We start from the raw sequence: 22,044 nt of genomic DNA, 5'->3' as shown, positions 1-22,044 counted from the left end.
CACTCACTTAAGGGTTAACTTGTGATTTCTGCTTTTAATTTGGCAAATTTCATCAGATTCTCCAAGAGAGGATGTACATCAGGCTGCCCCTAGAGAAGCCAGTGCTCCTTTTTTCAACAAGCAGGTCTTTAGGAGGTGTGACTTACATTTCACTTAAAGAAACTGAGTACCTGGACAGTCAACTGCTGGCCCCAGCCAGATGGTAAAACAGGGACTTCACAAAATAGTTGTTTGCAGTTGAGATTTTAAACCTTTGCCTATCTCAGAAAGTCCCACCCCGACTCTTTTGTTAGGAGCACAGGGGCCTCACTGGCAGTTCTTGTGACACACACCACCAACTGGGTTGACAAATAGGAGGTTAGATGTTACTCTCCTGCTGGGTCAGCTGCAGCAGCTCTCATTTCCTGATCGCAGCAAGATCAGAGATACGGGCTCAGGCCTGTGAGCCCCCTGCAAGGAGCCATGAGAATGTCTAGAGATGTCTGGTCCTGCACAGCCTCAAGGAGTGACACACAGATGGTTCACAGGGCCAGGAGATGCCTGTTGGGACGCACAGAGAAGTGCTTCTTTTCCTCTGAAGCTAGTATCAGGGTGGGGGCTGGTGTGTCCTTAACAGCAGGCTTCCTTTTCTTGTTCTTCCTTTTTAATAAAAGAAGCAACTCAAGAAGGCAAAGGTGTTGGGCTAGATTAAATAACAGATTTTCGTTTTCACTATATTCACTTTTATGTGTATGTCCGCATAGGTCAAAGTAGCACTGGTTTTCTGCTTATCGTTATGACATAGTTGTGGTTTAAAATAAAGTGTTAAAGTGAGTAATTTTATTTTATTTTTATTTATTTATTTCTGAAAACTAGTCAGGTCTGATTAGGATTTTCAGTTCTAATAAAATTGTGGGTTATTGCACTAGATATAGTATTTATTATACAAACTATATTTCTTTAACCATTGTATGACAGAAGTGTGTGTTTTAAAGTGAGTAATTTTAAAGAAGACTATTAAGTCCATAATAGTACAAGTGACACATATATGTGACAAACTGTAAAGGCGATTGGAGCTTTAAGGTAGTAGAAGGAGATGACAAAAATCTGAGAGTGGTAGGGAATGACTGGAGTCAGCAGACCTGAACTAAACACCGATCTCAGCCACTAATGGCTAGCGTGCCCTTAACCACTTCACTCCTCTGAGCCTCGGTCTTCTCACCTGTTAAATGGAGATTATTCATTTCTCTTATTTGCAGAAGGTTCGTTAAACATAGTATCTACAAACTTTCTGGCTAGAATAGAGGTTCTTTTATTGATAACTTTATTACTAGTAGTAGCAGCAGTAGTATAGAGTGACCCGCAACCCCAGGATCCCCAAAACGGAAGCGGTTGTTTTCAAGTCCCAGCTGGGGGTGAGGAGTGTACATTTCCAGGGCCATGAATTAATTCTAGGGTGACTGACAATGCTGAAATTAGCTTGATACTCATTTCTGACCCTAAGAGGGAAGGGAAGTTTCTGCATTTGCCACAGTTTCCCAAACACCTGTCCCAGCTGCTTAAGATTCTTCAGGTTCTTTCTTAGTATTAAAACAGTCCTTTCAGAGAACGCCTTTTCTTGTGCTGCGTCTTGGAGCCGGCAGTGATGATGAGTTTCTTTTTTTTTTTTTTTAACATTTACTTGGCTGTTGCTACCACTTATTTTAAACTCTTGAACATCCCCTAATGCACATACTTTTTTCTTTTTCTTTTTTTTAAGAAGAAAAGGAAACGCTTGGCTTGTTTTGAAAGCAGATTGTATTGTGTTCTACCTGTGGCACCTACCGCGACGGCCAAATGTAGCAGTAACTGCGCAAAGGTGTCCCTTAGTTGGGGGAGGGGGTAGGAACTGCAGGACGCTGGCCAGGAGGGGCGTGGCCGCTGGGGGGCTTCCGGCTCCGGCAGCCCAGTCCCGGCACCCTGTCTGCTAGTTCTACCCGCGCAGTCCACCGGTCAGGGGAGCTGGGAGACAGAACGGTGCGACCCCTGTCTCCAGGAGTCCCCCTTTCGCTCCTAAGCTATGCGCGTCCCTACCGCGCAGCTAAGCGCTTATACACCACTTTGGTTGTAATACCATACCTTGGACCAGGTCAAGACAGGGTGATCCGGACTCATTTTGCAGTTGAGAAATCTGAGGTTCGAAGTGGTGGTTAAGAAACGTGCTCAAGGGTACTCGTCGAGTCTCTTGGGCACGAAACCCTTTCTGGGGATCCCTCCTTGGGTGGACCCTTCTCCCCTCGCCATCTGTGACCTCCCAGTGGATCCGCCCGGTTTCTGCAGAGCGGGTTGGGGGACAGGGGGTTGATCGCTGTGCCAACAGGTTTGAGTCACCCGCCAAGGCCCTCGGTGGCGCCGCCAACTCTCCCTCAGCGTCCCGGACTCTGCCCCGGGATCCCTTTTGGCGGGAAGCTGTTCCTGACTGCTCGGCCCAGGGCCCAGCGCTCCCGCCGCGCCCTCGACGTGGCGTCGGCTATGGTCACTGTCCCCTCGTCGTGCGCGCAGGAGCCGTAGCTTCACCCACTCGCTGCATTTATCCCCGCGGTTCCAGACGAGGAGCTGGATCCCCAACCCGGGCCTCGCTGTGGCAGCGGAGACCCCCGGCCCGCCCCTGCGCTCCCGGGCTGAGGCTGCAACCACTCCCAGATTAAGCCCCTGAGGCTGGGAGAGAGCGAGCGAAGAGCCGAGGGGCTCTTTGCTCTCCCCTCCGCCAGCCTCCCCTGGGGCACGGCTGCACTCGGCCAATGCGGAGCCGGGGCGGGACCGGGGGCGTGGTCTAGGCGGGCCTGGCTTGGTCTCCAGGGCTCCCTGCCGGACCTCAGGCGGAGCTAGAGGGGCGGTCGCTCAGGCGGGACGGGGCGGGGCGGGACGGGGCGAGGCGGGGCGGGGGCGGGGCCAGGCGCCCTCTCTGGCCAGCGCGCAGATGAGCTTCAGTCTGTTCTGCGCTCCCGCGCTGGCAGCATGACCGACACACTGCTGCCCGCGGCCCCCCAGCCGCTGGAGAAGGAGGGCGACGGCTACTTTCGGAAGGTGGGCGGCTTCGGGCGGGCTGGGATTCTGCGCGCTCCAGACTTCTTTCCCCCCAGGCTGTGGAGGGGGCTGCAGGGCGCGCGGCCGGGGTCGACCAGGCCTGGAGGGGGAGGGGGCGCACTGGCCTGGGGCGCGCCCGGCGGAGGGTCGGAGTGGAGGGGTGCGGCGGCGGTGCACCCGGCGGCCGACAGCAGGTGACTTACGGGGCTGGGGAGTGGTGTCTGGGCCGCCCCGCGCAGGTGCCAGCGGAGGACAGGGCCAGGAGAGGTGCTCGGGGTCGCCTCAGCCGGCCGTCCCGCGGCCCTGGGGAAGGGACCGGTTCCCAGTGCGCTGGCGCCCTCGGCGTTGCGGCGCGTGGGGACCCGAGCCCAGCTTCCACCCGAGCGCTTGGCCGGGGCGCGTGGAAATAGGAGCCCCTCAGAAGGGATGGCGTTCCCCTTTTGCCTCCAGAATGCTTCCAGTGTTTGCCTCTTCGACTTTTTCGAGGATGGGAGGGGACCTCGGGCGTCGCCCCCTTCTCTGCCCCTAGTTGCCCAGGAGGGCGTGCGCGCTGCAGACGTGAGGGCAGCGGTTTCGCCCCCTCACCACTTTTCGCTAAAGCGGATTTATCCGATTGTTGGGTAGGCTTGCGGGAGGTGCGGGCTCCGCGGGAGCTTGGTACATACCGTGGCCTCCCGCCCTGAAGGTTCGCAGCTCAGCCCGTCAAAAGTGGCTCCAATTCACGGAGCGGGGTCGCTGGGATGTCCGTAGGTTGCAAGGCCTGGGCTACAAAGATGCTTTTGAGCCCGGAGGCACGGGGACACCTTCCATCCTTCTTCCTTGTCCCTATGAGTCTAAAAATAGCCTTTGGCTCTTGGCCATGTTTGACTAGGTGGGTTGAGAAATTGTTTTTTTATAACTTCTATGACCGAAGGCAGAGGACGAAATTATAAACAGGGCAGTGAAACTGTTTCCCACAGAACAGTCAATTCTCAATTGTTCCACACCTAACGATCCAGTCAGTGAATGTTCTTGGCGTCTTCCTCCTTCTCCCACGACGCTGCCTTTGGGCTTTTGCTTTCTGGTGAGGAGCAGTGGCCCTAGAGGATGGGCAGGAGGAGAATCTGGAAACAGGTGAGGACAGAGTTGGAAAAACTCTTTGTGGTTAAAAAAAAAAAGGAGTAGTTTTAAGGTGTATTTAAGTTAAAAGGCATCATCATGGAATTATAGGATTATAACTTCTAATTATGTGTGGCATTGGGGACAGAGCATCACAGGCCATGGAATTGCAGAAGGAGGCCAGGCCTGGGAATCCCTAGATCTCAGCCTAGGGCCTCAAACCCTGACTGCCTCCCCCACAAAATTGCAGTGTAGACTCCAGCAAGTTGCTGCATTTTTCTGGGACTTCATTTCCTCCCCAAATTGTCCTCTGAACAGGTGGAGGTCTGGACCTATAGCAGCATCTGGGGGGAAACAACAGAGGAAGGGGCAGAAGAGGTGGTGAACACGTGCCAGGGTTATGTTCCCTTGTCTTCCAGAACAGGTTTTCCAGGGGAGGATGTGCATAGGACTGAGTGGAAGGCAAGGGAGCTGTGAAAGGATGCAAAGCTGAGTGTTTTTCAGGTGCGGTTTCTCCAGTGGTAGATAAAGAGAATCGTGGGTGCAAAATAAGATGAATCATTGGTTTGCAATTAGAAACATCTCTTTGGAAAATGAGACCTTGTAATGATCATTGTGCTACGTCATAGTAGTCCAAAGAGTGTTCCTAGTACAAGGTTAATAAAAGGTGTCAATGTGGAACTTTCCCTGATGTGTGATCTGAGCCAGTTTGTCCTAAAACCAATGCTCCTTGAATGAGAGGTACATGTTATACAGGTGAAGGAGGGGAGGATGAACACTTCAGGTAGAGGGAACAGCATGGGTGAAGGCACAGGATTGTGAGCGTTTGTGAGTGAACGCTTGGTGGTGTGGAGGTGTAAGTGGGAACTAGGCAGTTCGGGAGTCATGCATCCTGGATGCATGGGAAGGGAACCTGGAGATCTATCAAAGTGCTTCATGCAGGACCAGACGTGTGAGATTTGTGTCACAGAAAGACCACTTGGAAAGCTGAGTGATCAGTAGGTGAGCGATGGGGGAGAGGCAATGGTGGAGCCAGGCAGGGAGGAGTGTGGAAGGTTAATCCTCATATTGTCTCTGTCTTACTCCGATACGATCTACTGATGACTTTTCAGTCAGTTATGTAAAGTACTAGGTAAACACAGCCTCACCACCCATCCTTTCCAACAACTTGCACCCCTAACTCAAACCAGGGGTCCAGACTGGAGGCAGGGATCCCGGTGGGGAGGGTGCAGTGATGAGGGCCTGAGCAAAGGCAGTCAACAGGGATGGGAAGAACTAATGGACCAAATATGGTGGGGAAGTGCTGCTGATGGGAGTCCAAAATGTCTGCCCTTTGGTGTCTGGGGGGATGGTCAGGCGCCTCACTGAGACGGGGCAACCAGGAGGCTGAGGTAGAGGTGGTGGACTTGAGGCCCCTAAGCGACATCTGAATGGTGGTCCCAGTGGGGAGTCCACTCCACGAACCCGGCAGCCACGAGAGCACCCTGGCTGGAGATGCAGCTTTGGGGGACACCAGTGTGGGAGGCAGTGGGATATTGTGAAAAAGGACCCAAGGCAGAAGAGAATAATGCCTCCATTTAAGGGACAGGCAGAGAGATGGTAAACAAGCCCAGAGGGTGACAGTATCAAGGCAGCTGAGAGAAGAGATCTTTTTAGTTGGAGAGATGAGGTTGACAAGTCAGAAGAGCCCTGGAAAATACTGGGTTTAGTCCTTTAGGGGGTTGTTGGTAAATGAGTAGGTGGAAAATTGGGGGCAAAAGTCAGTGTGGTGGGGACTTTCCTGGCGATCCAGTGGTTAAGACTTCACCTTCCAATGCAGGAGGTGCGGGTTCGATCCCTAATCGGGGAGCTAAGATCCCACATGCCTCGCGGCTGAAAAACCAAAAAACATAAAACAGAAGCAACAAATTCAATAAAATATTAAGTCTTTAAAAATGGTCCACAACAAAGAAAAATCTTTCAAGTCATTGTGGTGGAGTACAGGTGGAAGAAGGGCAGAGAAAATAGTTGCTGCGGGGACGGGGGTAGAGGGGAGAGAAGAAGCCAGGTTTGTTTAGAATGAGGAGCTTCCTATTGCCTGCTGGTCTTGGACCCTGAATGTGTGAGACGGTCTTTGGCAGAGAGGGCCCCCTGGCAAATCAGGGTCTTCTCGGGGTCGTGCAGGACATGGCTGTACAGAGCCCGAGGACACGGACTCAGTTTGGCCGCAGGTCAGGCATGGACACCAGTACAGACCCTGGCCTCCTGGGTGAGCAGCTTGGGGCAGGGGGCTCTCTGAATTAAAAACAAACAAAAGGGCTTCCCTGGTGGCGCAGTGGTTGAGAGTCCGCCTGCCGATGCAGGGGACACGGGTTCGTGCCCCGGTCCGGGAAGATCCCTCATGCCGCGGAGCGGCTGGGCCCGTGAGCCATGGCCGCTGAGCCTGCGTGTCTGGAGCCTGTGCTCCGCAGCGCGAGAGGCCACAGTACTGAGAGGCCCGCGTAGCGCAAAAAAAAAACAACAACAAACAAACAAAAAATACAGAATACTTTCTGGTCTATCACAATATGTTTCTCTCTTCTCTGGCTTCTCACTTTTTGTTTTCTTTCTCGACACTAATATGTTTAAATAGAGGTACAGTTCTATAAGAATAATTAAATACTAAATTATTTTCTTAAAAGAATGACCAGTGGAAATGGAGTTTCTTTTTCCCAAACAGATTTTTATGCTTATCCTAATGAAAGTCTTGGAAAAATATGTGTTTGGGCCTATAGTTAATGCAGAGTAATACACATTTCCAAGACATTACATCCTGAGAGCTGGTCCCATCTCCAGGGCTCTCTGCGGGCTATAGTCTGAAACCCACAGGAAAACCTATTCTTGGCCAAGAGAAAGCTAGCTAGAAAAAAACTAGAGAAAGGCTGTTGAAAGGGCCTAAATGAAAGACCTTAGCAGTAAGGGGAAGAAGACCTTCGGTACAAAGTGCAGCATTGTGGGACCTTATCTCTGCCTCGCCATCCTCTGGGAGCACTAATGGCCCGAAATGAATTTAGCTCCATTGTTTTTACCCAAGAGCTGGAGGAGAAGTTGTTTCTTGTTCACAGAAGCCTCCAGGCTGGACAGGGCCCCAAGGTTCACTGTGTCCTGGTTCGTGGTCCCTGTTTACTCTGGATTTCTTCAAGGCTCCAGCAGAGAAGGAAGGAAGAGAATTTTTTTTTTTTTTTTAACCCAGAGGCTCCTCTTAGGTCCTCCTCTGCACCATTCATCTTAGTGGGATGTAATTTCACGTTAGACACATGTGTACATCTTATATAAGCACATGTGGAGGGACATGCTGGGCTGAGTCTGAGGAGCACAGGGTGGGTCCTGGGGGCTCATCCAGTCCATCTTTTTTTTTTTTTTTGAGAATCCATTTATTTTTGGCGGCATTGGGTCTTCGTTGCGGTACACGGGCTTCTCATTGTGGTGGCTTCTCTTGTTGCGGAGCGTGGGCTCTAGGCACATGGGCTTCAGTAGTTGTGGCTCTCAGGCTCAGTAGTTGTGGCTCGCGGGCTCCAGAGCACGGTGTGCTGGCCTCTCACTATCGCGGCCTCTCTTGTTGCGGAGCACAGGCTCCAGATGCGCAGGCTCAGTAGTTGTGGCTCGCGGGCTTAGCTGCTCCGCGGCGTGTGGGATCTTCCCAGAGCAGGGCTCGAACCCGTGTCCCCTGCATTGGCAGGCGGATTCTTAAGCACTGCGCCACCAGGGAAATCCCTGCCCCATTTTTATTGGATAGTGATGATGTTTCTCCAGGTGGGGGTGGGGGAGGGAGGAGGAAGGGTGTAAAAGTTTGTGCTGCTGCCTCTTTCCCACCCGCTATCCCACCATGGTCTGAGCCAGACCCTACAGGCCAGGCTGGATCCAGGCTGATCATGGCCTTGGTGAGGGTCTGTCCAGCTGCACTGTTGCACACCAGCAGCCCAGAGGGCGTGGTGGACAAACTCCTCCTCACATTGCGGGATCCTGGCCAGGAGGGGGTCCCCTGGCAGGAGCAGAATTTTCAGGTGACTCAGAGGAGAGTCAGCATGATGAGCTGTAACACTGTAAATGTCCCTTGCTTCCTGGGGCTATTTGGACGGATTCCAAGACACCACCTGATGATACAGGGCATTGGCTTTAGCCTGATCACCACTTCCTCCTTTGGCTCAGGTACTAGAGTCTCGTGACACAAAGGCTGTATTGGAGGTGGCCACAGAGGACAGCGGAACCGCAGGTGCAGCTCAGCCAGACTGAGTGTCTGGCAGAACTGGCAGCAAGGGGTGCCAGCTGGGGGCAAGGTCTCCCGCCCGTAGCGCCAGAAACAGGGAGAGATGCAGGTCCTTCTGGCCTTGCTAGTCAGACACACGGAGCTCGCTAGGGCCATATGCCTTAGAAAATCCTGTTTCGACTGGATTCTAAGAGGAGAAAAAGGCAGGTGATCCACAACTACAACTTCAGAAGTAGTTTCTTTTTCTCCAATATTATTGTTTTATAAAAGTAACATAAACTGTAAAAAAGGGTAATAACAGAAGTGTACAAAATCACACACACACACTAGTGGTGAGTACATCCTAGCAGTTGAAATAAACAGGTCATCAGTTGGGTCTGAAAATACATTTGTCTCTTAGAAATTTTGGTTATTGTAAGTCTTTGTAGAGTGGCACACACTTTGTACACACACGGTAGGTGTCTGTACAGATTTGTAGAAGTGACTGAAGGGAGTCTGTTCATATTGTGGCCCCCTACCCCCATGTGAATGGATGGGGACGCCAGAGGGAGGCACCTGGCAGAGATCCTGGAAGGGCAGGAGACCTCTTGACAAGTGCCAAATTCATGTTTTAATTTTTATGGACACGGAAAAGGTAGATTCTGTTCATCCAAAGTGCCCTGAATCTCCAGCATGGTGAAAAGTTAAATTAGATGTATTTGTGTGTATTGCAGGGTATCGCATGCTATTTCTGTGCTTTCTGGTTGACAGCTTCTGGCTAACTCATAAACAAAACAATTCTGTTTTCCAGAGCTTGGTGGTTGAGTGAGGGGTTGCATGACTAGGAAGGAAGGCAGAGAAAATATCTTCGTGCTGGAGAGGCAGCAAAAAGCACCCCACTCTTCCATGCCCTGCGTGAGGGTCACGAGCCAGGGGACCCTGCGTGGTCACCCTCACGCAGTCTTACTCCTGACCTAGAGACTTCAAGTTCACACTGTGCCCTCAATTTGCTGGAGACACATCTACATGTGTGGGCTTTCACTTTGGCTGTGTGGAAGAAAGGCCCTCACTGGTTCTTGGGGTGGAGGAGACCCAAGGGCCAGGCACTGCCTAGAGCGGGGCCCCCACCCCCTGCTGGGGAGGAAAGACTGCTCCGTACCCTGTGTCTGCCTTCCCAGTGGCCTGGCCTATCTGCCTTTTCACTGTCAGTCTCTGCATGTTGTAGGTCAGGTAGCCTTTCCTTTCTTCCCAATCCGCTGACTCCGGTTTTTGCCTAGGTGCTGCTCTTAAATACCCGTTTCCCAGCTGAACAACTTAGCTATACCCTAGAGGCACGTGCGTGTATATTAACAAATAGCGTTTTCACTCTGGGTGAATGTATTCTACTTAAGACTTTCTTAGCTGTGGCTTTACCAGAAGATCGCATCCCCAGTGGTTTAGGCAGATAAACACACCATGGTATATCCCTACAATGGAATTCTACTCAGCAAGTAAAAGGAGCAAACCACTGATAAGTACAACAACATGGATGAATCTCAAAGCATACTATTGAAATAAGCCAGACACAAAAGCATACAGGCCCTATGATTCCATTTATATGACAATTCTAGAACAGGCAAAAGTCTACGGTGATAGAAATCAGAGTCTTGGTTGCCTTGAGGGGTAATGAGAATGGTCTATATTCTGATTGGAATAGTGGTTACATAGGTATACACATTTATCCAAACTCATCGAACTATGTACTTAAAAAGCTATGTATTTCATTATGTGTAAATTACACCTCAATTTTTTAAAAAATGGCTTATGCAAGAAAGGGAATGCATTTGGCTCCTGTAACTGAGAAGCCCAGAGGAATGGCTTCAGGCCTGCCTTGATATAGGGCTCAAATGCTGCCACCAAAACTCAGTTTCTCAGCTCTGCTCCCCCTAGGTTGGCTTCATTTAGGGGGAGACACTTCCCCTACAGTGGTAATGTGGCTGCAGCTGCCCAGTCTCACATCCTCCTAGGTTCAAGGCTGATGGGGAAAAATGAAGGCCCCTCCTGATGGGCTCTGTTGTCCTATGTCAGGTGCTCACCCTGAATCAAACTCAGGGCTGGGGCCTTTGGTTTTCCAACTAGCCAGGCATGAATCAGATGTCCTTCCACTTGGAAAGGAGGTGTGGGAGCATGGGTTTACAACCCCTGACCACTATGTGCTGCGAGGTGGGAGAGTGGGACGTGGGTCACTGTCGCCAAAAGATATGCACTGAGCTGGGCAGCCCTCAGCCAGGAAGCACGTAAGGGGTGTCCGGGGGTTGGCGGGCGAGCTGTCCCTGCATTCCCACACCTTCCTGCTACTCAGGCTCATCTCAGAGTGGCAGGAAGGACGTGGGCTTAAGTCCTCCTCCCACCCTTACTGCCTCTAGCATCTTGAGTAGCTCACTTACCCTCCAAGCCTCAGAACTGTGGGGTCCGAGATGCCATACCAGAGTCCACGTGGGCTGACGGACAACGTGGGAGACCCTACTAAGCTAGTGAGGAAGCTGAGCTTTACTCAGTACTTGCTTTTTTGGGTGTTGGCAGTCGGACCATCCTTCCACGTATTGAGACTGACGCCAATGCCCAGGTTTCTTAGGCTGGTCAGGTAACTGACAGACTCTGTAGTGGACAGACTCTCAACTTCACTGTAAAACTTGTGGGCAATGACCCTAGAGACAAGGACAGTTCATTTGTTCCCCCCAATCCCTCCCCACTTCCCAGGCCAGGCCGGCGTGACAGGTGCTGCCTCAGTCCTAGGCACAAACCCTCAGTTCAGTTTGGAGCAGCTCTACATCCTGTTGTGAACCAATTAAGAACTAAGGTATGGCTGAGGACTGTGGGTCCCCAGTAGCAGAGAACCCCTGGCAGGGGCCAGTGGACAGCTAGCAGCCTCTGGTGATGCCAGGGGGTCTTTTGGACAGTCTCGCCCAGATTCATCTCTCACGGCTCTGGGAAGTTTCCAAACAGCCCTGCGGGCGTTTCTGGTGTTTCCAACAGGTCTGGCATTCCTACCTGTCAGTAAGAAGTAATGTAGTTTGCGGTCCAGTTACTCAGTCAAATCTAATCCTAAGCATTCCTATGTCTTATCTGGAAACTTGACCCTACATCTGTGGGCTGGTTAGGGTGTAGTGATTCCAGGCCAGCCAGAAGTTGGGTGAAGCATGGGAGCAGGAAAAAGTTCTTATCCGTGAGCTGGAATGGCTGCGTAATCTTAGCTCTGGGAATGTATGTAAAGGAATTAGTTATTAAGGCTTCTCTGTAAAATAGAACACAGCCTTGGTGAACCATGTAATTTTAAGTCAGATTGAGCCATCCCTTCATGGTAATTTTAGGACGTGGAAAGGAAAGAGACTGGCAATTATTTTAGCCCTTTAGTATTAAGTTATCTTAATATTAAAGACATTTTAATCTTAGATCTGAAAAGAGAGAATTAGTTTTCTGATTTTTATTTTAAGTCATGGATCATTTAATGGTTTGAAAGATGTTAATTTTAAGACTATTCCAGCTCAGATTCTGAATATCTGTGTAATTTGAATTTGGGAGGCTGCATGGGGGACAGGTGGGTGGCCACCTGCTGGGATGGGAGAGTGAAAAATCTTTGTGGAAGGAGAGATGTAACTTATTTCTGACCCTCTAGTCTAAAGGCCACTGATATGGGAATGCCTGAGAAGGTTGGGGCTGCAGAGAACCCATTTCTTCTTCCTTGGGGTCAAGGCCATGGATGTGGCTTGGGCAGAGGTGTGGGAGGCTAGGTATGTGTGGAGCTGTGATGGCAGTGACCAAGGCAGTGACGCAGAGAGAAAGGGCAGTCCCCTCACCAAATACTGCCCACCAGCCACTCCCAGGGTGTGATTACAAGCCCGTCAGGGCGGAACCAAAAGATAAGCTTCAGAAAGGAATGGAGCGTTCCCTCAGATCCCTGGGCTTCTACCTGCTGGGGTGGGAAAAACACTATTAGGTTAAAAGGAAATTTTTTGAATCACTTTGCTGTACACCTGAAACTAACACAATATTGTAAATCAATTCTACTTTAATTAAAAAAAAAAAAATGCTTTTCCACCTGCTCCCCCCTTCCTCCTGAGTGCCGCTCTGGCTGCACCACACTCCCTCTGAGCTCCGGGCTCCCACTAAGCTAGTGCCACCGATGTCTCCCTCCATCGTGATCATCTTCTGGGACCTCATCAGCCATGATGAGATGTTCTCTGACATCTACAAGATCCGGGAGGTCACGGATGGGCTGTGTCTGGAGGTGGAGGGGAATGTGGTCAGTAGGACAGAGGGTAACATTGATGACTCATTCATTGGTGGAAATGCCGCCGCTGAAGTCCCCGAGGGCGAAGGTACCGACTGCACAGTAATCACTGGTGTGGTTATTGTCATGAACCATCACTTGCAGGAAACCAGCTTCACAAAAGAAGCCTACAAGAAGTACATCAAAGATTACATGAAGGGCTTCCCTCGTGGCGCAGTGGTTGGGAGTCCGCCTGCCGATGGAGGGGATGCGGGTTCGTGCCCCGGTCCGGGAAGATCCCACATGCGGCAGAGCGGCTGGGTCCGTGAGCCATGGCCGCTGGGCCTGCGCATCCGGAGCCTGTGCTCTGCGGCGGGAGAGGCCACAGTAGTGAGAAGCCCGCGTACCGCGATTACATGAAGTTAATCAAAGGGAAGCTTGAAGAATAGAAAACAGAAAGAGTAAAACCTTTTATGACAGGGACTGCAGAACAAATCAAGCACATTCTTGCTAATTTCAAAAACGATCAGTTCTTTATTGGTGAAAACATGAATCCAGATAGCATGGCTGCTCTGCTGGACTACCATGAGGATGGTGTGACCCCATATATGATTTTCTTTTAAGGATGGTCTAGAAATGGAAAAATGTCAACAAATTTGGCTGTTTGGATCTATCACCTGCTCGTCATAACTAGCTGGCTGCTGCTTTTCATCCACACAACACCAGGACTTAGACAAATGGGACTGATGTCATCTTGAGCTCTTAATGTTTTGATGTTGATTTGTTTGGAGTGGAGGCATTGTTTTTGAGAAAACAGATGTCATGTAGGTTGTCTAAAAATAAAATGCGTTTAAACTCAATTGAGAGAATGCCTCTTAGTTTAATACGTAATATCTAAATCCATCCTGTGTAGCCTTCCTGGAGAAGCTAGAACCTGGTTGTAGACCACTACTAGAAAGCATAAGACCATCTTCAGATAACTTCCGCAGTGAAAACCACTTCCGGGACTTGGAATATAAACAAGAATCAACAGTGATTCAGTTGAAGTAAAGGGAAAGATCATGCTCATAGCAGTGCCAGCATTTGAAGTGGATTTCTTACACATTTCATCACCTACAAATGGAAGTAGTTAACTCTGGAAGAAATTACCAAAAGAATAAAAAGAGACTAACACAGTTGGAAGAAAAAACAAAGAAAGGATGGGAATTCCCTGGCGGTCCAGTGGTTATAGGACTTGGAGCTTTCGCTGTTGTGGCCCAGGTTCAGTCCCTGGTGGGGGATAAGCTCCCGCAAGCCACACAGCTAAAAAAAAAGGAAACTCTTTTCCTGATTTTAAACTTTTCACAATGAAACATTGATTGTAATCTAAATATCCCAGGAAATAATGGACAGAGGACACAGACAATTCACTGAAAAAGCAATTCAGGTGATCAATAATATATGAAAAAAAATGTTTATCTTCACTAATAATCCTTGCAAATTGGGAGCATGGGATACCTGTTTTTTGCATATCAATTTGGCAAAGATTGAAAATAATACTTTCAACTCAACAGTACAAAATAGCCCAGTTTAAAAATGGGCAAGGAGGGGGCTTCCCTGGTGGCGCTAGTGGTTGAGAGTCCGCCTGCCGATGCAGGGGACACGGGTTCGCGCCCTGGTCTGGGAAGATCCCACGTGCTGCGGAGCAGCATGCGCCTGCGTGTGAGCCGTGAGCCGTGGCCGCTGCGCCTGCGTGTCCGGAGCCTGTGATCCGCAGCGGGAGAGGCCATGACAGTGAGAGGCCCGCGTACCGCAAAAAAAGAAAAAAAAAAAAAGGGCAAGGAGGGAATTCCCTGGCGGTCCAGTGGTTAAGACTCTGCGCTTCCACTTCAGGGGCGAGGGTTCGATCCCTAGTTGAGGAACTAAGATCTCGCGTGCCCCGTGATGTGGCGAAAAAAAAAAAAAAATTGGGCAAGGAATCTGAATTGATCTTTCTCCAAAGATACATAAATGGCCAATAAGCACAAGAAAAGATGTTTAACATCATTAACCATAAGGGAAATGCAAATCAAAACCACAGTGAGATAGCACACATCCTAGGTTGGCTCTAATAAAGACAATAACAAGTATTGATGAGGATAGGGGTAAATTGGAACCCTCGTCTACTGTTGGTGGGAATGTAAAATATTTTAGCCGCTTTGGGAAATAGTTTGACCTCAAATGGTTAAACATAGAATTAACCATATGACACAGTAGTTCCACTCCTAGATCTATAGCCAAGAGAAGGAAGGAAAACATACATCCACATAAAAACTTACACACAAATAAGCAGCCCTATTCCTAAGAGCCAAAAAGTGAAAACACCCTCAAATGTCCGTCAACTGATGAATGGATAAATGAATGTTCATATAGATTGGAGTGTTAGGGACAAAAAGGAGTGAAGTCCTGATATGTGCTACACCACGGAAGAACCTTGAAAACATTAGGCTGAGTGAAAAGAGCCCATCACAAAAGACTGTATTCTGTATGATTCCACTTAAGTGAAATGTCCAGAATAAGCAAGTCTATACAGACAGAAATTATCAATAGATGCATGGCTGCCTAATGCTATCAGGGAGAAGGGGCAGGAAATAAAGAGTGCCCTTCTTTGCTGGAGAATTGGGCTGGTGCTTAGGGGGAGGAGGGGGCTTAAAGAGGTTAGACGCCCCGTAACTCAGTCCTAGAAATATACCGTAAAGGAAAAACTTGAGGTTTACAAAGATTCGTGTTTACAAATATGCATCAAATAATTATAGATACTAGCAGATACTTGGAAGCAATCTAACTGTCTGACCATAACGAAATGGTAAATCCTAAAAAAAGGCAACATTATACAATTATTAAAATCATGGTTTTGAGGAGCACTTCGTAACAAAGGAAATTTTCATGCTAGAGTATTAAGTGAGAAAACATGATAGCCTATGTGTGCCACTGTGCAGAAAAGGGTTAACATGGCAGACCTGAGGCTGCTTTCCTTAGGAAGACCTGCTTGCAAGGTTGGCCCCTGCCTGGTCTCTGGGAGCTTGGCTCTTGGAGTGTTCCTTTCATCCCCTAAGTGATAAAGTTGGCTCGCTGTGTCTAAACTAATGGCGAAAACCATGTGGTTTGCAATGAACACCTGCTTTCCTTTTGGCAGCCTGGAATTTTGATATGTGCTAGGCAGAAGGTGCCTTTGTGATCAGCCCCTAATAAAAACCGTGAATTTGATTTTCTAATGGGCCAACCTGGGCAGTGACACTGCATGCATGTTGCTGCATTTTTGTTGCTGGGGGAAGAATGTGCTTTGTGTGACCCCTCAGAGGACAGAAAAAGCATAAGGAAGCCTGCACGTGGATTCCTCCAGACTCTACCTCTTCTTCCCTATGATCCAGCTATGTATCTTTACTAAACTGCTGTCATAAATCTTAGCTGTTGAGTGCAACTGTATGCTGAGTCCTGTGAAACTCCAGACATGGGGCTGGTCTGGGGAACTCCCTACACAGCCACTAATGTGGAAAGTAACTATATGCATATATTGTAAAATATATGGGCAGGAAAGAAACCAATCACAGTGGCTGTTTTGGAGTTGTGTTATTAGGGCTGACTTTTCTTTTTTTATATTTTTCGTATTTTATATATTTTCCGTGTTGGAAAATATATTACTTTTACTTTCAGAAAAAATGAGTTTTTAAAACATTTTCTGTTGTATTAGACGTTTGTCATCATTTTTAGAGTGGCTGACCTCTGAAGGGGCATCTCTTGTTTTCCCTCAGGGTTGCAATCCCCTCGCACAGACTGGCCGGAGCAAACTGCAGAATCAGAGGGCTGCCTTGAACCAGCAGATCCTGAAAGCCGTGCGGATGAGAACAGGAGCGGAGAACCTTCTGAAGTAGGTGTCTGCTGGCTCTACCACCTTGGCTGGGAGCCTGGACTCTCCTGAGGCCTGTCCATCTATTTCCTAAACTCCCAAGCCTGCCCAGCTTCCTCTCTCAGCTCTTGGTTTTAGCTTTGAGTTTCCTCCTCATTTCTGGCACCTGGAGCGGGCCCTGTCTCGCCTAGAGCTAGGTTGTGTCAAAGAGAAGTATTTTACACAGCCTGTCTGTGTGTTTGGGATAGAAGGGCGATGGGGGAAGTCCAATTATCTGATTCCTGTTTGTTTTCCCTGCTTTCTTTGGGACCTGTTTTCTCTACTGCGTAGCACTATGCCTGATCTAGAATCACTGCTTGCTAAATATTTGTTGAATGTATAGAGAAAAGAAAGGCAACACAACATTGTAAATCAACTATATTTAGGTTAAAAACATTAGACTTGAAAAAATAAAAACTTAAAAAAAAAAAAAGAAAGAAAAGGAAGGCAGAAAGGAGGGAATAGGAGCCTTTCAGTTGCCAGTGTCCCTCTTTGATGAGAGGGGCCCAGTACAGCTCTGGGCTCTTGGGGCACTCATTATTATTCTCTGTTGGTAACATAGTTACTTATCAATCATAGAACTCATAGAGGCCTTACCTGTAGGCAGCTCTAAGCCCTCCCCACACCCTACAATGCAATGCAAGATGATGTGGCAGCTTCCTCTTGTTTACAAAGACTTCAGACTTCTTCAGAGCTCTAGGGGTGACTCTTGCCAGCCCCACGCTGCCTCTGCACTGGGTGTGGAGGCAGGCAGTACGTCTGCTGCCCGGCTAAGTGAGACAGATGCTTCCTGAAGCCTCAGAAAGACACGTGGAGTGTTTGCTGGGACCTGGAACCTGGAAACCTGGCAGGATATGGATAATGGGTGTTCCCAGTAGGTCTGCTTCACTGTTGGAGGCCTTAGGGAGCCCTGAGGCTGATTCGAGGCTGTTGGGAAAAACAAATACACCAAACCAGGTGGATTGGTAAAAGAGCCACAAGACTCTGGTGGTCACATATACGTACGAATAGTGTGATCTGCTGTTCCATATGGGCCGCTCACCCGAGCACTCAGTAAAGACAAGAGGAGGGTTTCTCACCATGAACTAGGAGTAAATTCATTTCTGAATCGGTCTGTATTCGTTCGTTAGGAATGATCTCTGAGGTATGAAATGGGGGAAAAGAAAGATGCAGGACAGCACGCCCTGCGTCTGAGTTTAAAAATTACGTGCATATGCTTTTGTGTTTGCGTAGACTTTTCCCAAAAGGGGCGAAGAAAAAGCTGTTAGTAGAGTGGGCTCTTGGGAGTAAGACCAGGGTTGGGTGGGTAGACGTGACTCCTTCCTGTCACTTTATCCTTTCAGTGTTTGAATGTTCTTTTAACAAAGTGCGTGGATTACTTTCATGCATTTTTATTGTGAAATACTGCAAAGGCCTAGAAGCATAATATAAGCAACCCGCTGCCCCTGGGTCAGGAACAACAGTGCTGTGCCTGTGTTGGTTTTGTTGCTCATGGACTAGCAGAGGATGCAAGTCCTGGGGTGGCCAAGCGTCTGGGAACCTCTTCTCCAGCTACTTCTGTAACAGGTGGAAGGGAGGCTGTTCCTGGAGCAGACTGGGGAAAATACGGTAACATTCCACCTTTTGAAATGACTGACCGTGTCCCTGTAACCAGAGAAGTCTGGACATGGGAGTTGTCAGGTCTGCTGCACAGCGGGCCTCAGCGGCCAGTGCAGCTTGAGAGAGGCCCCCAATTTTGTTTGTTTGTGGTTTTTTTTTTTGGCTGCATTGGGTCTTTGTTGCTGCGCACGGGCTTTCTCTAGTTGTGGCGAGCGGGGCTACTCTTTGTTGCAGTGCGTGGGCTTCTCATTGCGGTGGCTTCTCTCATTGTGGAGCACAGGCTTTATGCATGTGGGCTTTAGTAGTTGCAGCACGTGGGCTCAGTAGTTGCAGTACGTGGGCTCAGTAGTTGCAGCGGGCGGGCTCTAGGGTGCGTGGGCTTCGGTAGTTGTGGTGCATGGGCTCAGTAGTTATGGCTCGCAGGCTCTAGAGCGCAGGCCCAGTAGTTGTGGCACATGGGCTTAGTTGCTCCATGGCATGTAGGATCCTCCCGGACCAGGGATCAAACCCGTGTCCCCTGCACTGGCAGGCGGATTCTTATGTACTGCGCCACCTGGGAAGTCCAAACCCCCGATTTTGGGAAGTCCTACCGTGTGCTGAGCTTGCCGATTTTGGGAAGTCCTACCGTGTGCTGAGCTTGCCGTGCTGAGGACGCTGCAGGTGTGGTCCCCCTGGTGTGTTTTGTGGCCTTGGGTTTTGGTTGACACCTTGCCAGGCCAGCTGTGCGGCCGAGGGGGCAGGTGGGCAGCCCTGACCCTGTGCCTGTCCATTCACGCAACAAATGGATTTACTGAGCACCTACTAAGTGGCAGGCCGTGTCTGAGATGTGAGGGGATAAGGCCGCAAGCAATTCAGACGAGGCGCTGCTTTCCTGATGCTTAATCTCTCGTAGGGGAAACCGAAATACACAAGCAAACAAATCCAGTCACGTCAGGAGGTGATGTTTTCTAGGGCACCGAAGAAAGGGAAATGTGATAGAGGCTGACGCAGTGTGATGTGGCCTTGGAGACGGAGGGTGGTCAGGGAGGCCCCCTCTGGCCAGGGCACTTGGCGTTGCTAAGGCGGGGCCTAGGGCGGTTTTGTCTGTCTTGCTCTGTTAATGACACCAGCAAACAGCCTCTCTGAGGCTCATTGTCTGGTCAGCAGTTGTTGAGCTGGCGGAGTGGGGGTGGGGTGAGGTTGTTAATGATTCTTGCAGTGACCTAAAAGCTCAAAGTGCCCCTCTCTGGGGAATGTTGTCAGAGGAATCCCTGAAGGTATTTATTAATCTGACTTAACCGGCACCAACGGTTTCCCAAAAACAAATAGGGCATGTAGCCGAGCCCAGCTCTGGCCCGTGAGTGTCTCTGGGTGGCCGATTAGGTGATTGTCCCTGCCAGCAAAGGGTAGTTTCAGTCATAAACCGGGCCCTGCCGTCCTGTCTGTCTATTTTCAGGTTCCTAAATATCCTACCATTGCTCCCTGATAAAGGCAGAGCAGTTGGAATGTTTGGGGGAGTGGGTGTTTGGAAAAATGTCCTCCCAAATGCAGGAACGTGAGGATCCCAGTCCTTACCTGCATCGGTTAGGGAGCTTTGAGTCTGGGCGGGTGCTCTGAGGGGCCTGGTTTTCTACCCCTTCAAGGCCTTCTCCGATCCATATTGGCCAAGAGTCCATGAGCTTCCTGGGGTCTGATTAGGAAGATATCAGATATTTTCAATGCGCTTTTTTAGGCTAAGCAAGGATAATATTCTCTCTCTTTTCCTAGCTCCCTTCCCTCCCTTGAGAAAAGCTGGGGTAGAAACGTGATGATGTTTCTCAAAAACAGATGGCCTCTGTGGAAATTTAAAGCAAGTTGCCACATAGTTCAATTTTAACTAACTGGTTCTTTGAACAAGGATGGGTCATTTAATATCTTTGGGCTTCAGGTTCCCTTCTCGGGGCCAGGTGCGCGTGGAAAACAGTAAAGAGGGCTGGGACTGGTGCTGTGATGCGATAGGGAGTGGTGGGGACTGCAGTAAAGAGCAGAGCATGTGCTCTCTGGAGGGGGCACCTACAGTGTGGCCCATAGCGGGGGCAGGGCCAGGGTTGCCAGATCTTCGGTTTTGCTTTGTTTTGTTTTTTTTCAGGAGAAGAGAGAGAGAGATCTGACTTTTGTCCCCTTTGTTATCTTCTGACAGTTGAATGTTAAAATATTGGCAACTAATTCAAGGGGGAAGAAATAACACCCTGAGAATCAAGTGAGCAAGTGCCATGGACCTCCAGTTTGCAACTTCTGGACCAGAGGGTCCTGAAGTTCTGGGACAGGGGTGCCCTGGGGTGATTTGGGCTGTATGAGAGTGACTTGAGGTTAATGACTGCTCACACTATCAGTTCTGGGCGGGGCTGGTGTCTGGGCAGTGGGCTGTACGAGCCAAAACCTTGGGGGCCTGCACCAACTCTGAGGCCTGCCTTTCTACACTGAGAGATGGGCTGGAAGCAGGTGTCCTGCCAGACCGGCTGATCTGCTGCCTTAGCCAGGTGGCCACATGAGGGCACTGGGCAATACTTGCTCTAGCTTTCCTGAATCCCTGGCAGAGCAGGATTTGGGGTCAGACAGATTAAGGCCAAACTGCTCCAGTAAGGTCTGTGAAGCTGGTACAAGCCTGTGTTGCCTGTCAACAAGCCTGTTCCTGGAGGGACAATTTTACTAAAAGACTTGGGAGAAAAATTACACTAAAATAAATGGAGATACATGGGTCAGAATGCAAATTCATGTACATCTTTAAGACAAAACATGGGGATGTTAGAGATATTTTGGACTCGGGGCAAAGAAACCATACATCCCATGGGGTGTCTATGGTGGAAAAGGTCTCAGAGGCTCCAACTTGAGGGACATGCCTGGATGTTGTCAGTGGCCTCAGGAAATCATAGACTGTGGCCTTCTTTTTCCTGTTCACATATGGTGGCTTCATCACTCAGAGTAAGTTGGACACCTTTTCATTCTTTTATTCTTTTTTTTAAAGTTTTTTAAAAAAATAAATTTATTTATTTATTTTTGGCTGCGTTGGGTCTTCGTTGCTGCGCATAGGCTTCCTCTAGTTGCAGCAAGCAGGGGCTTCTTGTTGCAGAGCACGGGCTCTAGGCGTGTGGGCTTCAGTAGTTGTGGCATGCAGGCTCAGTAGTTGTGGCTCACCGGCTCTAGAGCGCAGGCTCAGCAGTTGTGGCGCATGGGCTTAGTTGCTCCATGGCATGTGGGATCTTCCCAGACCAGGGCGCGAACCTGTGTCCCCTGCGTTGGCAGGCAGGATTCTTAACCACTGCACCACCAGGGAAGTCCCACCTTTCCATTCTTGACTTTTGCAGTATGTGTATGCTCTTTAGGAAAAACCCAAGGGAGATGGCCTCTCCTTGGTGGTCCAGGCCAGAAGGAGGCCGTGGAGAACGTGGGTGGGGAGACCCTGGGCAGGAAAGGGCTGAAACACCCTTCTGCCTCATCCTGGTCGGTCTCAGGGCCTCTTTTGGCTGTAACATCAGTTATCAGACCACAGGGGTTTCAGAGTAGAAGGACACCCAAGTGAAAGCTGAGAAAACCCATGTTCTTCCAAAAAGGCCCCTAGAAGGGATTCATTTTCACCCAGAAAGGCAGCCCAGGTGCAGAGCACAAGTACTGAGGAACCCGAGGTTCTGGTCTTCATCCCTGATTTGGGCCAGCTCTTCCCCCAGCTGGGGCACAGGGGAACTGGGCACACCCACCATGTTGTACCGGTGGCACGTCATTCGAGAAGCCCCCCTCCACCAGTGAATCCGTGAAAAATCATGACCTGTACTAGGAACAGCACACGTTCTAGGGTTCATTTCTGAATCAGTGTTGCACCCTACGGTCAGCATTGTGGAAACCCACCCTGAGAGCCCCACCTGGCTACCAACATTTTCCGGAGTGACGCATGACTCACATGAAGAGGTCCATGTCCAAAGAGGAAGTCAT

The 22,044-nt window shown here is 49.6% G+C and overlaps 1 protein-coding gene and 1 pseudogene across 1 annotated transcript in view; both read left to right on the top strand.

The window, feature by feature from the left end:
* The first annotated feature begins 2,964 nt into the window (after nt 1-2,964).
* Nucleotides 2,965-22,044, top strand: part of RHPN2 (rhophilin Rho GTPase binding protein 2) — a 55,972-nt gene continuing 36,892 nt past the window's right edge. Inside the window, exons 1-2 of the mRNA XM_007470945.1 lie at nt 2,965-3,045; nt 16,367-16,482. Of these exons, the coding sequence (XP_007471007.1) occupies nt 2,977-3,045; nt 16,367-16,482 (185 nt within the window). The 5' untranslated portion in view covers nt 2,965-2,976. The remainder of the gene's footprint in view (nt 3,046-16,366; nt 16,483-22,044) is intronic.
* Nucleotides 12,510-13,286, top strand: LOC103072108 (translationally-controlled tumor protein pseudogene; annotated as a pseudogene).

This window comes from Lipotes vexillifer, unplaced genomic scaffold (genome assembly GCF_000442215.2).
Source record: "Lipotes vexillifer unplaced genomic scaffold, Lipotes_vexillifer_v1.1 scaffold182, whole genome shotgun sequence".
Classification (NCBI taxonomy): domain Eukaryota; kingdom Metazoa; phylum Chordata; class Mammalia; order Artiodactyla; family Lipotidae; genus Lipotes; species Lipotes vexillifer.
This window is presented reverse-complemented; position numbering and strand designations above follow the sequence as displayed.